This window comes from Eptatretus burgeri, chromosome 1 (assembly GCF_056783735.1).
Source record: "Eptatretus burgeri isolate ZD-2024b chromosome 1, Ebu_testis_v1, whole genome shotgun sequence".
Taxonomy (NCBI): Eukaryota; Metazoa; Chordata; class Myxini; order Myxiniformes; family Myxinidae; genus Eptatretus; species Eptatretus burgeri.
The window spans coordinates 127958683-127975282 of record NC_140961.1 but is presented as its reverse complement, the minus strand read 5'-3'; the positions used below and the strand labels follow the sequence as shown (position 1 = coordinate 127975282).

General features: G+C 41.6%; 1 protein-coding gene across 10 annotated transcripts in view; it reads right to left on the bottom strand.

Moving 5' to 3' along the window:
* Window positions 1–16600, bottom strand: part of LOC147035384 (exocyst complex component 6B-like) — a 290908-nt gene that overhangs the window by 80679 nt on the left and 193629 nt on the right. For 9 of the 10 annotated variants that reach the window (XM_085897305.1, XM_085897314.1, XM_085897321.1 and 6 more), the window contains one exon: window positions 7248–7389. In XM_085897305.1, the coding sequence (XP_085753431.1) occupies window positions 7248–7389 (142 nt within the window). Of the gene's footprint in view, window positions 1–7247; window positions 7390–16109; window positions 16332–16600 lie in introns of those variants that run through there. The other variant, XM_085897385.1, reaches the window with a different exon arrangement.

The following is a 16600-nucleotide window of genomic DNA, read 5'->3' as shown; positions in this document are numbered from 1 at the left end:
GTTTTCTCGATCAGATCGGTCATGTCTTTTTCTGTTATCATTTCATTTAGGTGTTGTTAATTGTGTTTTTATTCAATTTTCTTGGTGTTACCATATATTGTGGTGGAGTGGCTTACAAAAGTATTCACTCCCGAACCGATAATGCCACTTTTAGATGAATTACGAATTATGCAGAAACAATTTTTCCAAATGAACTTTTATATTCACAACTGAAGAAATCAAACTAAACACTGTTATAGGTGAAGGAGGTTACATGTCAGGAATAGCTGCAAAAAACATGTACAAATCAAAATTCACTGGTTGTAAAAGTATTTAACCGCTCAGGTCAGTACTTGGCGGAAGAACCTTTTACAGCAATGACTGTTATGACTCTTTTTGGGGAGGTCTCCACCAGCTTTGCACAGCGAGATGGTGAAATGCTTGCCCATTCTTCCCGTGAAAATTGCTCTGGTTCTGTCAAGTTTGATGGGGATCGTCGATGGACTGTAATCTTCAAGTCTCGCCATAAATGTTCGATTGGGTTCAAGTCAGGACTTTGATTGGACCACTCAAGAACATTTATTTTCTTCTTATTCAGCCACTCCGGTGTGGTTTTAGCTTTATGCTTCGGATCATTGTCCTGCTGAAATGTGAATCTCCTACACAGTTTCAGATTAATGGCCGACACACAAGCAGGTTTTCATCAAGAATTCTCCTGCAATTTACACTATCCGTTGTCCCTTCTATCATGACAAGCTTGCCAGTCCTGTTGATGAAAAGCAGCCCCATAACATGATGCTGCCACCACCATGCTTGACAGTAGGGATGGTTTTGACTGGGTGATGTGTTAGGAGTGTTAGGATTGTGCCAGACGTAACGCTTTGAATTTAGAGCAAAAAGTTCAATTTTGGTGTCATCTGATCAATATAACCTGAATAATAAAAGGTAAAGAATGAATGGTAAAGAGGCCAATTGAACCTACTTGAGAGGGGTAAAGCCACTTTCAGGCCACCCTGTGGAATGAAGAACTGATATATGTCAGGTCAGGTCAGGTATGGGAGCATGCGCCAGAGCAGCGTGTCACTACGTCCACTTTCCACCGGTACTCCAAAGGCCTCCGTCTGGCCATCCCCAGGCAGATGCCGAGCCCATCCGCATGTTTTTGAGATGGCGATCAACCTGCTGCAACCACGAGGCGCGTAGTTGGTCCATTGGCCTCCTCCACTCATGAGGCTCCATCGCTGAGAGAATCTGGTGTGCAGGATCAGCGTCAGGATAACGAGCCACATGTCCATACAGTGGCAGCTGACGCTCACGGACGATGGAGGTAACAAAAATCTCATCTGAGTCTCTCAGCAACTGCTCGTTGGACAGAAACTCCAACCAGTGATAGCCAAGCATTCTCCAAAAAGACATGGTACCAAAGGAATGAAGTCTTCGTCTCAGATCCCTGGTCAGAGTCCAAGTTTTACTTCTCTAGAGCAAGACTGGAAGCACCAAGGACCTGAAAACTCGGACTTTCGTCCTCCTGCACAGGTACCGGCAGCGCCACACCTTATACTGTCATGGCCAAATATATTGGCACCCTTGAACTTTTTTTCAAATCATGCACCATTTCTTCCAGAAAATTGTCAACATTAAAAAAATATTTTGGTATCCACATATCTTTCAGTATTTCTTTTTCTTTGGCTTGCAGTGGAACAAACCAAAACAACAAAAAAAAGCTGAAAAAATTCCTAAATTTAAGGTTATTTCACACAGAAATCCTAAAATGGCCCAGACAATATTATTGGCACCTTTAAGAACTTGTTAGAAATAATTAGATTTCAAGCAGGTGATTCTCCTTTCCTTTGGAACTGAACTCACCTGCCATGAGTTGCAGGTGGCTACAATATCGAAAAAAAAAAAAGAAGTAATCACACAACCAGTTTGAACAGAGAAAAGGAGTCATTCTCCTGTTTTGTGACACTGTGTGCCACAATGAGCATGGAGAAAAGAAAGAAAACCAGAGGATTGTCTGAGGAGTTCAGACACAAGATTGTGGCAAAGCATGGACAATCTCAAGGTGACAAGTCCATCTCCAGCGACCTTGATGTTCCTGTGTCCACCGTACACAATGTTATCAGGAAGTTTAAGGCCCATGGCACTGTTGCCAATCTCCCTGGACGTGCCACAAGAGAAAACTTGATCGAAGATTGCAGCAAAGGATTGTTCGAATGGTGGAAGAAAGCACCTTGGTCAACTACCAAACAGATTCAAGCTGACCTTCAGAGACAAGTACAACAGTTTCGACTTGCACCACCCATTGCCAATTCGATGAAAGGGGGTTCCATGATAGGAGACCCAGTAGAACCCCACTGCTGAGACATAAGAAAGCCCGACTGGAGTTTGCCAAAATCCTTCTGAGAGAATATCCTGTGGACAGATGAGACCAAATTAGAGCTTTTTGGGGAAGCACCTCATCTCTGTTTACAGAAAACAAAATTAAGCCTTCAAAGGAAAGAACACCTTCCCTACAGTCAAACATGGAGGAGGTTCAGTGATGTTTTGGGGTTGCTGTGCTGCCTCTGGCACTGGGTGCCTTGAATATGTGCATGGCATCATGAAATCAGGAGATTACAAAGGCATTTTGGAGCGCAATGTTCAACCCAGTGTCAGAAAACTGCGTCTCCGTCTAAGGTCATGGGTCTTGCAGCAGGACAATGACCCCGAACAGACTTCAAAAAGCACCCAGGAATGGTTCAAGATAAAACGCTGGACTGTTCTGAAGTGGCCAGCAATGAATCCAGATCTAAATCCCATTGAACACCTGTCGGGAGATCTGAAAACAGCAGTTGGGAGAAGGTACCCTTCAAATCTGGGAGAACTGGAGCAGTTTGCACTCGAAGAGTGAGCCAAACTGCCAGTAGTGAGGTGAAGGAAGCTCATTCATGGCTATAGAAAGTGCTTGACTGCAGTTATTTTGTCCAAAGGCTGTCAATAATTTTGTCAATGCAATTTCTATTTATTTCCTGATTTAAAAGGATATATTCAGTTATGAATCAAAAACAAAAGTTCTATAATATTAACAGTGAAATAAAGAATTGTGGAGACAAAATACTTTTATCAATTCCAACTTATTTTTGGATAAAATTGTGAGTCATTTGAAAAAAGTGCAAGGGAGCCAAAATTTTTGGCCACGACAGTAGTCGGCAGACAAACATTTACGACACCTTTTTGGAAGAAATGTTCACCAACAACTGCTCAGAAAACAACACACCCCCTGATGTACTTGCACAGTTTCGTTTTTGTGGCCGGACGGATGGCAAAGAACATTGCTCTAAAGTTATCAGCCTTATGGAGACCACAAAATGGGAACCGTACTAATCTGCAAATGTAAAGAAATACTGTAATAAAAGTACATCTTTGTGAGGATTAACCAGAGCAATTGAGTTTTGAGAAGAACTTCACAGTTAAACTTTACACAGCAAACGCAGAACATGATCAAACTACGCTGGCAAAAAAAAAAATTGGAGAATTATACTCAACAACAACCTTGTGTGTGTGTGTAAATTGTGCGATGACAACATTGTCCGTAATTTTTTTTATGTGAAAAGTTAAAAAAAAATTATGGATTTGAGAATACAGAACAGGTTTAAACGATGACTTTTATAATATAACACTATCTCAGTGGGGAAACACCGACTTTTCTTGATGATGTATTTAGCTTGCCACGAAGCTTTAAATTCATAGATTATACACTCCTCCCGAAGGGGGAGGAGGGGGAAACTGCCTTTGGAAAGACAGATATTTCCTGTTTGCAAGACTTTCTTACATTTCTTGCGCTGTGAGGTATTGTCCACCTTTACGTTTCAGTGATATGAGAACGAAATGTGCATTAAAATCTGTTAGAAAAACATTTTTTTGCAATTACTTCAGAAAAATACCCACTTGCGGATGAATTCAAAAATAACAAGGAAGATGACCTAATTAAGATTACCTCGCGAGGTGATATTAAAGCAGACTTCTTCACTGTCAACCAAAGCTAAGTAAACTAGAAGGGCACTCTTCGACATCCTGATGTCGTCAGATATGCCTCCACCCACATTATTACATTATAATACTTGTACCAAGTTTGATTTAAATCCCTGAACCCAGATTTAAAAAATGCGAAATATTCTGGCTGCAACACAATGCATAAAATTAGGTTGATATTTGATACATATTACCCATGACTACTAGATCATAATTGTGACGTTTCACTTCGATTGAAAGCAGTTTTAGAATTTTTTTTTTCGTTCAATCCAATATGGCTGACAGATCATGTGACGTATTAATTATTCATGAACACCATAGAACCCCAAGGCTTTGAGAACATGTGGGTGAAGTTTCCCCTCGATCTGTTTGGAGAAGAATGTTTTTAAAGGTTTATTAAAAAGAAAATCATAGCTGCCAAACCATGTGACCGATAACATAATAGGTGGAGAACTTTGTGTTCCTCATGGATAGGCGATCATACCTCGAAAGTTTTGGAGAAGAAGATTTTTGAAGGTGTTAATGTTTTTAAAAAAAGGCTTCCGAATCACGTGCCTGATGATGTCATCAATACCCCCCCCCCTTACAATTTAGACCAAGATGACCCTCAAAAATGTGCATACCGATTGGATAAAAGCGTTTGACGTATTCAATTATGACGTCATAACAAAGCCACTGATGACATAAAAAAAAATCACCCTCGTTTCCCATTAGGAGTACTTCACATGTGCCAAGTTTCAATTTTTTTCTATGGAGCAGTTTTGGAGATACAGATGTTCAAAGTTTTTCCTTTTTTTTTCCCCCAACATGACTGCCACACCACATGACCTATGACATAATTATCATTAAAACATTCCACATGGGTAGTCACATTAATGTTGAAAATTCTGTCAATCAAATAAGCGGATGCAGAGAAAATAGAGAAAATCAGCATGGGTGTATGGACGTACGGACGGACAACCCAAAAACAAAATGCCTCCGGCAGCTTCGTCAGTGAAGGCAAAAAAAGGACGAACATGGAAGAAATCTTATATTCAAAGGAAAGTAACAATTTATTTCAAAACTATCTGAGGAGCCAGTATGAAGAGAAACAAGAAGCGAATACTTCGATATCGCGCGGCTGGGGGCAGTAAAAGTCAAGGTTAAGAATGATGAAACAATTTTGCAGTTATAAAATTTAAATGTAGACATGCATGATGGGAAGAGTTGTGCCGTTGGACAAATTTCTATTTATAGCCCTCACATTAAAGGGACGTACGAGGCCACAAGTGTGACAGAAGACACAGGAGAGAATAGCCAATTATATAACAGCGCGATGTCGCCGCGCTGCAACAAGGAGCCGATACTCTAAATCCCCCACTTTTTGAGTGATTGACACACACACACACACACACACACACACACACACACACACACACACACACACACACACACACACACACACACGTAGGAGTCGAGTCGAGTCGAGTACGTCAGCTTACATGGGATGATATATGCACAAAGCGCCCGATATCATGCAGTCCGACATGCGTTTGTGACACGGCCTGGGCCTACAGCTCGGTGGGACTTCTTGACCCGTGCTGCCGGGAGGGAAGGCTCAAGCTTTTGCAAACTCCCTCTTGCAAAGTTCCCACTGTTGAGGATGATAGAGACCGAGTTTTGTAGAATCGAGGACCGTTCTGAATACAACAGAATGAGAATCAAGCTGTGGATGGAAAATTTGATGGGGTGGGGGACCGTGCACGTGGTGTCCGGAGATGAGTCTATCAATGTGTGTATAGGACACGGTATGGCGCCCTTGCCTTGCGGCTTGATGGGTTTTGCCGATTATGGCCCATCAAAGAGGGGTGAGACCAGGAAAGGATGGGTCCGAGAGGGAAGAGAACGAGACTGGGTGTCCAATGGAGGCTACATGGGAGGTCGATCTACATTGTCACAATCTACATCGTGAGGTCCAAATAAATCTACATTGTCAGCGAGGTCACGTCGCCACTTCATATAACACGATCTATAAGACATTATCGCCACTTCAGGAATGGAGGAGGCGGGGCATGGATATGAAGACAGCTTGGTCCTTGAGCCGTGGTTGCATGCTATGGTTAAGCTGGATGCTTCAAGACTGGGTAGGGTTCCGTTGGGCACAGCACGGATGAGGAGATAGCTTGATCCATGAGTCGTGGTTTCTTGCTGTGGTTAAGCTGGATGCTGCAAGACCAGGGAGGGCTCCGTTTGGAACAGCAAGGATAAGGAGACAGCTTGGTCCATGCATCATCGTTCCTTGTTGTGGTGAAAATGGATGCTTCAGGACCAGGGAAGGCTCTGTTCAGCCGAAAAGATTTACAAGTAGAGATGACGACTGGTAGTGGTGGTGCACACGTGCACGCACGCACACACGCACGCACACACACACACAAACAAGGCAAGAAGAGCCTCACAAATATCAAACACAAGCCAAGTTACTGACATGGTTGCCATGGCAACAGAATTCAGCCAATCATAACCGTGATTTTATTAGGTTTCGGTAATGTCATGATATATATATATATATATATATATATATATATATATATATATATATATATATATATATATATATATAGATATATATATATATATATATATATATATATATATATATATATATATATATATATATATATATATATATATATATATATATATATATATATATATATCGGCAATATGAAAGCTAAATGTTCAACTGTTTTTGAAATATCGCGGACACAAAAAAAAAAAAATATACAGACCTTGTGTGAGGGGCGGGGGACAAAAAAATGAACAGGAAGTAAACGTGTTGAACCTGTTTGAAAATAAGACCTATAAACACCACCTTGAAGCATCGCCTAATGAGGATATTACAACAAAAGACAGAAGGAGAGATATGGGATAAACTGAACTCACAAAATTTTTGGAAAAAAAAGAGGGTTGCGAAAGAGATAAAAATTTGAAGATGAGCAAAAGGAGGACGGTTGAGGGTGAAGTTCTGCCATTTTGTGTTTGTGATGTTTAATGATCCTCAAAACGAAATACAGTCAGAGTTTGACCTTGCTCAGATAACATTTCCCATTCCATGACTGTGATTATGCAAGATTGAGAGCTAGGGCACATAAATATCCATGAAAAAGAAATTTCAATACACTGTAATTGGGAAGAAGTCTCCTGTCATGTGTGCCATGGCTCAGAACGGAACAGCCGTATTCCATTTAAATCATGACATTCTGAATTATACTCACACTCGCACTGAAGAAGATCCAAGTTGAACTGTTGGATAGCACCCATCGTAAGCTGCTTCACTTCTGGATTAAGTAGCAGCTGCAAGAGAGTCGAGGCAAGGTGCTTGCAAGCTGACATGCAAGCCGTCTGTGCCACCTTTCCCTAAAATGGAGCAGCAACATCCACAGGCAGTTACGCAGGGTCAAAATAACAGCAACATGAGACAAAAAGCATACTTAAAGGGTAAATAAACCCAATATGATATTTTTGACCTTTGAGTAATCAATATTGAGGAAAGATCAAACAAACAAAAAACAATTCACAGCCCAAGAAGGAAGGTGCATGTACATACGCACACACTTGCAACACTTTAATCAAAGGATGTAAAATGGGTGAGGACATATCTACATGAATTACAGAAACACAGGATAAAATGGACACAGTATACAGGATTTTTCTTGGATAGCAATTATAGGATCATGGAAGAGCAAAGTAACAGTAAGGCAAAAAGGCAATACCCTGATGAAGGGGAAACATATTGACTCAACAAACAAGGGAATTAACAAACAGGAAAATAGAAAAGAGGAGAGGAAACAGCAGGCGAGAGGATTTGGTATGCAGGGATTATTGAGATAGAAACCATCATATACACCGTCAATGTCACACACGAGATCAGGGCAGTCTCTGTATTCATAATCGAGGATTTGATAGTCTGGCACCCCACCTTGCTCTCAAAGCTCTCTGGTTATGGCATCCAAGGCCACCTCCACACACGCCTGACTGACTTCCTCCACTCTCATAGCTAATGCATGGCTCTCAATGAGATCCTCTCATCCCTCCAAGTCAAGGCTGGAGTTACCCAGGGCAGTATTCTGTGGCCAGTACTATTCTTAATCTTAATCATTGATCTCTCTGACTCTCTATAAAATCCCTCTCATCTCTTTGCTGATGGCACCATCCTCTGCAGTGACATCCTCCATCCTTAAGATAGAAAGGCAGAAGCCTCTTCCTTTCTTCAGACTGATTGAATCACAAGCTGGTTAAGCACTTGGAATGTGTCGAAATCATTACAAATCTCAGTCTCACTCTCTTCGAAAGGACCAGTCTGCTGAACCCTCCCATATATTTTCTGAGCAATCCTATTGAAGAAGTTGTCACTAAGTTTTGAGCCTTATTATCAGCAATGATCTTTCTTGGGCAAATCACATTTCAAAGTTGGCCTCAAAATCATCCTGGGAAGACTTGGCACCCTGTGTCGTAGAGTCTTTCCTTGGAAAACCTGAACTCTTATCCAACGACAAGGCCTTCATCCACATCTTAATGGAGTGCTCTCACCTCTGGGCTGGCACACCTGCCTCACATTTTTCTGAGCTTGACGCCATGGAACCCAAGGCTATTCAAGATTATTGGTATCTCCCAAGAGATGAAGCGGAATTGATGGGATTATCAGTTTTCATCTCAGACAGGTTGGTGGTCTCTGTCTTCGACCACCTCATTTCTGGTCTTGCATCCTGTGCTTTTTCCGTGGTTTGCTCCCCCCCTCCCATGCCCCCACCTCCCCGCCCAGGTATCTCAAGGGCACACGCGGTCAACCACCAACCTGCTTCTAATGAAACTCACAAAATCCAGAATAACTGCTCACCTCCACTCACTGGTTCCTTTTTTTTCCCCACCTGTGAGACCAACTTCCACGTTCGTTAATCTCGTTCTTCCCTCCAGGTCTTAAAATGACATGTGTCCCCACCATCTCAGATAATCCTCAATCCAACACCAGGATCTCTTCTACCGTTCTACCACCGTTAATGCCCCCCCTCCTTCCAAATTCCAGTTTTTCCCGACTGAGAGTTTGCTTCTGTATCCATCTTGTTCACCCGATGTGCCCTCATGTCCTGCCATACCCCTCATTCCTCCCCATACTCATTATTTGTCTGTCTCTCTCTATTTCGTCCTTCAACCCTGAAGTTATGCCTGGTGATGGCTTAATGTTTAGGGTGGTGGACTTGGGATCCGAGGATCCTAAATTCAAATCCCACTTGGCTGTTGAATTAATACCAGGTGGGGTTGACCCAGCCTGTCATCCTTCCGAGGTCAGCAAAATGAGCAACAGCTTGCTGGTCCATGTGTCGTAGTGGCGACCCATCCAGGATTGTGCCCAAGAGCTCAGGAGACTGCTTAGGAAGCAACAACGCTCTGCACAGAGTATGGTCCCAATAGATGGATGGATGGATAAATGGCATCATTCTGACTGGTGGGTCTGCAGAAGAAGATTTTGAAGGAGTTTATCCAATTTTTCCAAAAATTTACTTAGCACGCCATTTTTAAACAATTTCAGTCAGGGATCGACATGACCTCCAAAATTTAACATCACGACCTTTTCCTAATGTTGCAACCCAAATGTAGTAGCATTCTGATTGGTGAGGCTGGAGAAAAATATATTTGAAGGAATTTAAGCGACTGCCAATTTGACACACTTCCAGTCACGCGATTGGCATAGCCTCCGCAATTTAACATCCCAACTCTGGCCTAATCTTTAACCCAAATTTGATAGCATTCTGACTATGTTATCTTCATATATATATATATATATATATATATATATATATATATATATATATATATATACATACATATACATATACATACATATACACACACATATACACATACATATATATATATATATATATATATATATATATATATATATATACATACATACATACATATACACATACACACACACAGAATGAACGGATGGGTTTTTTTCTTTTTGTATACCTTGTCAAGGCTCGTATGAGAGCTTACACACAACGCACAGCAAGGGGGGCATGAGACAAGAGGGGCGGGAGATGGAAAGACAAAACAGTGGGGAACAGAGACATTCGGAGATCTGTGGAAGGGAGAGGGATGAGGCAGGGAAAACTCGGTATACAAGATGGATATTACAGGGACTTTCAGGAAGGAAAGCAGGGAATTTGAAGCTCGGTTTTGGGTGCAATAATGGGGGTAGAAAAGATATAGGTTTTGGATGGGGGAAGATAAGAGGTTTGATTTTGATTTTGATTTTGAATAGCTGTTTTGAAGGCATGGAGAGAAGAATGGGATTGAAGAGTGTGGGAGTTTATTCCAAAGGTGGGAAAAAGAGGAATGAAAGAATGAAGGTTGGACATTGATCAATGAAAAAAGTTTGGGTTTTCTGATGGTGACTTAGCTGCTGTTGAGCGGATGGAGTATTGGGACGGCATTATGTGGAACAATCTACAAAAACGACAAAAAAAAAAAAACCTTCTGCAAAGAATGAGATCGGTCGTTTTATGCATAAGAATAACAAGAATGGGCCCAATATGCTGCCTTGGAGCACTCTCGTCTCCAAAGGGATAGGATTTGATCCTGGATTCAAAAATAAGAAGCTCTGCAGTTCACATGCTTAAAATACCAAACAGGCTTCCCTAATTTCTGACCTTTTAAAATGAAGGTTCAAGTAATATCTAAGTATTGCAATAAAAATATCAGTGAAAGAATACAAATTGGCAAGATTTCAATTGCCCACGGAGAGAAGGCTCATTTTGTGCCAAATTCGCTCTTTTGATGAGTATTGTTCTCCGAGTTACTTTTATTTTTAACGGCAAAATATGGCTGGAAATTATTTACATAAAAGGGGAAATTTTTTAATATACAGTGGTGTTAACCTTCTATTTCTTCAACAACGAAACTGAAGTCGCTGCCAAGATGTTCGATTTTTAAAGTGACTGCTTTCGCAGGCACATCCAGGAATGAACAAAGTGAACTTGCAAACTTGTGCCTCATTCACATTCCCAAGCGCTTTGTTGACTTGCACAACCAGCCAGGTGTTTTGACCCCTAGGTCAGGGTTCAGTAAAGTCTCCCAAGGGAACTCTGTTGGGGCAGCAAATCACGGCAACAGCTTTGAAGTTTTGAGGTTACGTGAAAGCAAGCCTGTCTCAAGGTTATCTTGCAGTGTGAAGTGACGTGTGCAAGCAAGTTGAGAAGACAGCAAACATAGACCAAAGACTTTTGTTGGTCTTTCCACAACATTAAACAAAAGTGGGGAAATATCAGATAGTCAAAGAATATGCAATACATGAAATTAACAATAACAAGTAGTCGTCAGATATCATTTCCAAGAGCGGTTGTATTTTATTTTATCGAGATATGCAGATTCCTATCGAGTCCCAGATAGGAATCTGGATAGCCACCGTGGGAGGAACTTGAGTTCACAATTTTTATTTGGGTTGATTCGCTTAAATAAAACATGTTTGTGTTTTGTATTATTTTATATTTTGAATTTGGGTTCAGGGATTCAAATCAAACTTGGTACAGGTAGCGTATGTATCATGATGTAATAATGTGTGCGGAGGCATATCTGGTGACGTCGAAGAGTGCCCTTCTAGTTTATGTGATGCTGTGACGTTGGCTGATTTCCAAGCAGATCGAAGATGACTGATTGTAAACGACAGGGTGGAAAGGGCAGAGAGAGGAAGTGCAAGAGCAGTAGAGCAGGTTTTTAGGACATATGAGCTGATGCCGTCCCAGTCTAGTTGCAGGGTCAGAGTCGAGGGTTGCCAGAATCTTTTCCACCTTTTTCAGGTGCAAAAGGCACAGAATTCAGGAGCAATTTGGTATGACTGGGAAGGGAGGTTGGAGAGGTTAGGGATACAAGATTTTGAAGCAAACAGAGAATTGAGCCATTCAGCCTCTTCATGAGCAGAGTCAGCTGTGGTGCCATTTGAAGTGAGGGAAGGGATGGAGGGGCAGCATACACCAGACAGACTTGACAAAGTGCCACCAGGTTTTAGAGGAGGGAGACAAGTTTGAAAGCTCATTATTGAGATTGGAGAGATGTTGTTTTCTGTCTCCTCTGAGGGTAGGCACACACTTGTTGCAGGCTTTGTGGAATGATCTGAAGTTGATTTCGGTCAGATTTGCCTTCCAGGAGAAGAATGCAAGTTGTTTTCAAGCAACTGCCTTACCAAATGATTCAGAGAACCAAGAGTCGGAGGATGGGTAGGACAATTGAAGAATAGGTGGGATGAATCTGTGCATGAGAGCAGTTTTCTGTGGAAGAATTTTAAGGCTGAATTAATATCAGCGTTTGTGGATATAGGAGACCAATCCAAAAGTGTTAAAAAAAAAAAAAAACAACCACAAATACACGAATGTAGAAGCAGCTCAATCTCCATGACACACAAATATGTGTCTGTCTGTCTGTCTGTCTGTCTGTCTCTCTCTCTCTCTCTCTCTCTCTGTCTGTCTCTCTCTCTCTCTCTCTCTCTCTCTCTCTCTCTCTGTCTCTCTCTCTCTCTCTCTCTCTCTGTCTGTCTCTCTCTCTCTCTCTCTGTGTGTCTGTGTGTGTCTCCCTGTCTCTTGTTCGGCATTAGCAGTTTTGCCATTTCCTAGAAGTGAAAACATTTGCTGGTTCGGTAAACCATCGTCAATGTTATCAGCTTCATCATCATCATCGTTAAAGGTACATTGAATTTAGAGTCCTACTCCCGCAGTTTTGGGGCCAGCCCAACCAACTTTTTGTGTGCAGCAGATTTAGCGGTTCCTGCACATCCCCCCTGGATTGCACAGGCCGGGGGCCCTTCATCTTGTGGGGCATCAAAAACTTTACCATAATTTGCCTTTTTACCTTTATTCATCATTTATCAGCTAACTGCCATGCTAGAAGTACGTGAGCAAATTTCCCGGAGATAACTTCACATTTCAGCCGTATTTGGCTGCATGATAATTGGTCGGGATTTGAGCATGCAATACATTCCCTAAATGTAACAGTGAGGCATTTCCTCGCCGTAGGTTGTAATTATTACTTATTAGCATAGCAAAGGTGTGAAGGACTGAAGGTCCATTCACAAAACAACTTCGCTCTGCATCTTCTCATGTCTTCCCAAATCTCTGGGAAGATTTTGTCTGGCAGGACAATGTCGACCCACTATCTGATGGTAACGTCATTACTTTTACAAGCAATTGCAAACTTCGACAAACAGACGTCGTTTTTACAACCAAGTTTTACAAACCATTACATTGTCCAACTGTAATTACAAATTTTTTCAAAGCATTCTTTTTTGAGACTTTGGGCTCCCACCCATGAATATCACGGGTACCTCGTTAGTATGTTGTGCAATGCAGAGTGTGATGTCTGTGTGTGCGATCATCTGGCTGCCGTTTACAGTGGCTCCTTCGTGCTGCATTTGAAAAACTCGACATTCCCTCAAAAAAAAACTCAACAAGGGGGGCAGCGGGTTTGGGGGAGGGTCTATGGATTATAGTTATTTACATTTGACTTACACATCCAGTTTTAACTATCATTCTTATATGAATTTAAAAGTTAGACATTGAACCCCAATCTGACTTTTCTGAGCCAAGATAATATATTGATAGTCAGTATTGCCGATAAAATTATCGCTTCTTATTTGGGAGGTTTGAGTTGGCATCTTTATATGTACATTTGTCGAAAAGGGGGAATGGGCACATTGTGTGTACACATAGTTCATACAAGTCGCAAGAAGGTGTTGGACAGGAATAATGTTGTTGTAATTACGCCTTCAGGAGGCATGTGGTGTGATACACCAAACACAAATGGTAAGAAGAGATCATTTTGTACAATGAATTATAAGAATGGGAAATTTAAACAAAGTATTCAAATAAATAAAATTAAACTTGCAGGCAGAGGAGAAAACCATTTTACTCGTTCACGTCTGGTATGCCATGCCAAGCCCCGAGCTCTCTCTCTCTCACTTCCTGCAGCAAGTGAAAATTACACAACTTTGGATCGCTGGTGAGAAGCAGTGCACAAGAAAAGGTGAACTCCCGTCAAATCTTTTCCCAAGATTGGAGAGGCCCTTTATCACCCTCCTCCTCCCACCACACCTTCACTTCTATACTTTTCTTACGGTGCGACACAGCCTGGCTCCAGTGGTTCACTGTGATATCCAGCTATATTCATCATCCCTGCAAGGTGGTTGGTACTAAATCTTCTGCAAACTCATTGTTCATATATTTACCCAAGTGAAACCCTTCCACTCTCTTTCACTCGTCCATTCCTTTTTATTATTTTTTACTCCAGAGCCTGTTCTCCAAATCTGTTTAGTCCTGTACCTCCCATTAGGCTTCCAAGGTGACTGCAAACCACTACCTCCTCTCAAAAAAAAAAAAAATGGCCATCATTGGATTAAGGGCACAGGGTGAGGCTCACCCTTGGCGATCGCTTTGTCATCGCAAATATCTCGTTTATGTTTTGCCATTATACTTTACATACAGATATCAGACTACATATTAGGAAACATTTTTGCTGGCGTTAAACCACCAAAGTACATCTGCTGATGTCGAGAAAAACGGAAAATGTATCAACCCACTCAAATCCAACATTTGTAGATCATCAGGAAGGGTGAAGGGGAAGGGGAGAGGGAGCTGCATTGGGGAGAGGGAGCTGCATTGCACTTGAGCCTTTCAACTGCAATTGGCCTCTAGATTTGAGATCGTGTCAATCTGCCTTGACTTGCTGAGAATGTGTGCAAATAAATTCATTTTTTTTGAATCTGCAGACCTTATTCTCAACTCTTTGGTGTGTAGAAACGTGAGTATGCGTACCATTTATTTATGGTTAGAAAGAATAAGAATACTTGTGAACCAAGAATCAAGCATGCACGCCAGCAACAATCTGCTGACAGCAGCAGACAAGGCTCTGGATTAAAACGGTGAGAGGATTTTTCGGCAAAATTCGCAGCGAGGCAAAATAATAATAAAAAGAAATCCCCGAAGGGAGGATAAGCAGAATAATAAATGCAGATGGCCAAGCAGTCTGGACTTTCAGCGTGAGCACATGACGCCTGGTGTAATTCGGGGAGGGCAGAGGTAAGAGGTAAGACAGGGCAGGAAGAACAAGACCCGAGATACAAGCTTGTATAAAATTGAGAGGCCACCATCATGCGGCGCGTGTAAGCGTGACAGTCCCTGGGACTCTGCCTCCTGCCTTGAGATACCAATGGTGCAGAAGGCCTTGTTTTCGACCACCTCAAGAGGAGCAAGGTGGGAAGTGGGAGCCCCAACCCGGAGCGAGCTCTACGGAGAATACCAAGACCATGATTGGCATTTGTCTTTCATGATAGCTTGGTGATATTATCCTCCTATGAAAGGTGATTGCAGATCGCGACACCAAGACATTCCAGGAACTGCACTTCTTCCAGGGGCTCTCGAGAGAAGTGGATTAGATAGTTTGATTACCTACCGTTGTGGGGGATAGCGCGAGAACATGAGACTTGCCCACATTGACTGTAATGTTCCAAGGAGCTGACCAGCGACTTATCTGATCCAGGTCTGAATAAAGGGATTCAGCAGCAGCCAGCTTTTACAAGTGCGATGTAATGTTCGACACAGGGTGGAGTCATCGGCAAAATGGTAAAGTTGGTTTTCAAGAGCTAGTTAAATCATTGAATGAGAGGGATAAACCTGTTCCTTTCTGTGATGTTCAGAGCATCTTCTACTAACAGTTGCATGCTTTTTTTTGTCCTTTATGGTCATTGGTTGCTCATGTTGAAAAGCAGCTTCAGAGACAAGTTTTCTGGTAAAAAGAATCAGATACTTGTATTGAGGGCTGAATGGAAGATCATGTTGTTTCTTTTTTTTCTTCTTTTTTTTAGTTTTTAAAATAAATAAAGAAATAAACAACATTGACGGATCAAAAAAAAAAAGAAGAAAAAAAAAAGGATTATTAATAAATTCAGGTGACGGCTGAAACAAGCAAGAGTTAACCTTGCTTTGCTTGAGAAGCATCACCTTCCTGCTAAGCACAGTCACTGGTCGTAAGTTCTTATACACGATGACCACAAATACAACTAAAAATACATGTGGAGTATTTCCTGTTCCTCTTTTTATTTATTTATTTTGCATGTACAGCTCTCCCTTCCTGTGGTTTTTTATTTTTTTTATTTTATTTTTAGAATTACAGGTGCCGATGCATAATGGTGTTTTTTTTTGAGAGGAGAATCTGCACGTCCACCATCACGTCGCCCATCCCCCACATGGATCTTCACTGCTCCTCTGGGTGCCGAAGCCCCAGTCTGAGAATCTCTGTTGCAGAAGGACCTTGTAAATACATCGCATGGAAGACAAGGACATTAATAGATGATGGAAAAACCAACATCACGTATGGGAGTTGAACCTGTGATGGATACTTCGAAACAGCAAGAAGAAAGCATGTAAATGCTTATGTACAAACTTAAGTAGATGTACACAATTATAAAACAATGTGACACATCAAAGTATTGTACAAAAATGCTAATGAATTATATACAATGCTTTGAATACGACGGCGGTGTCATATGTAACGTCAAAGCATTTTGTACGTTGTTGAG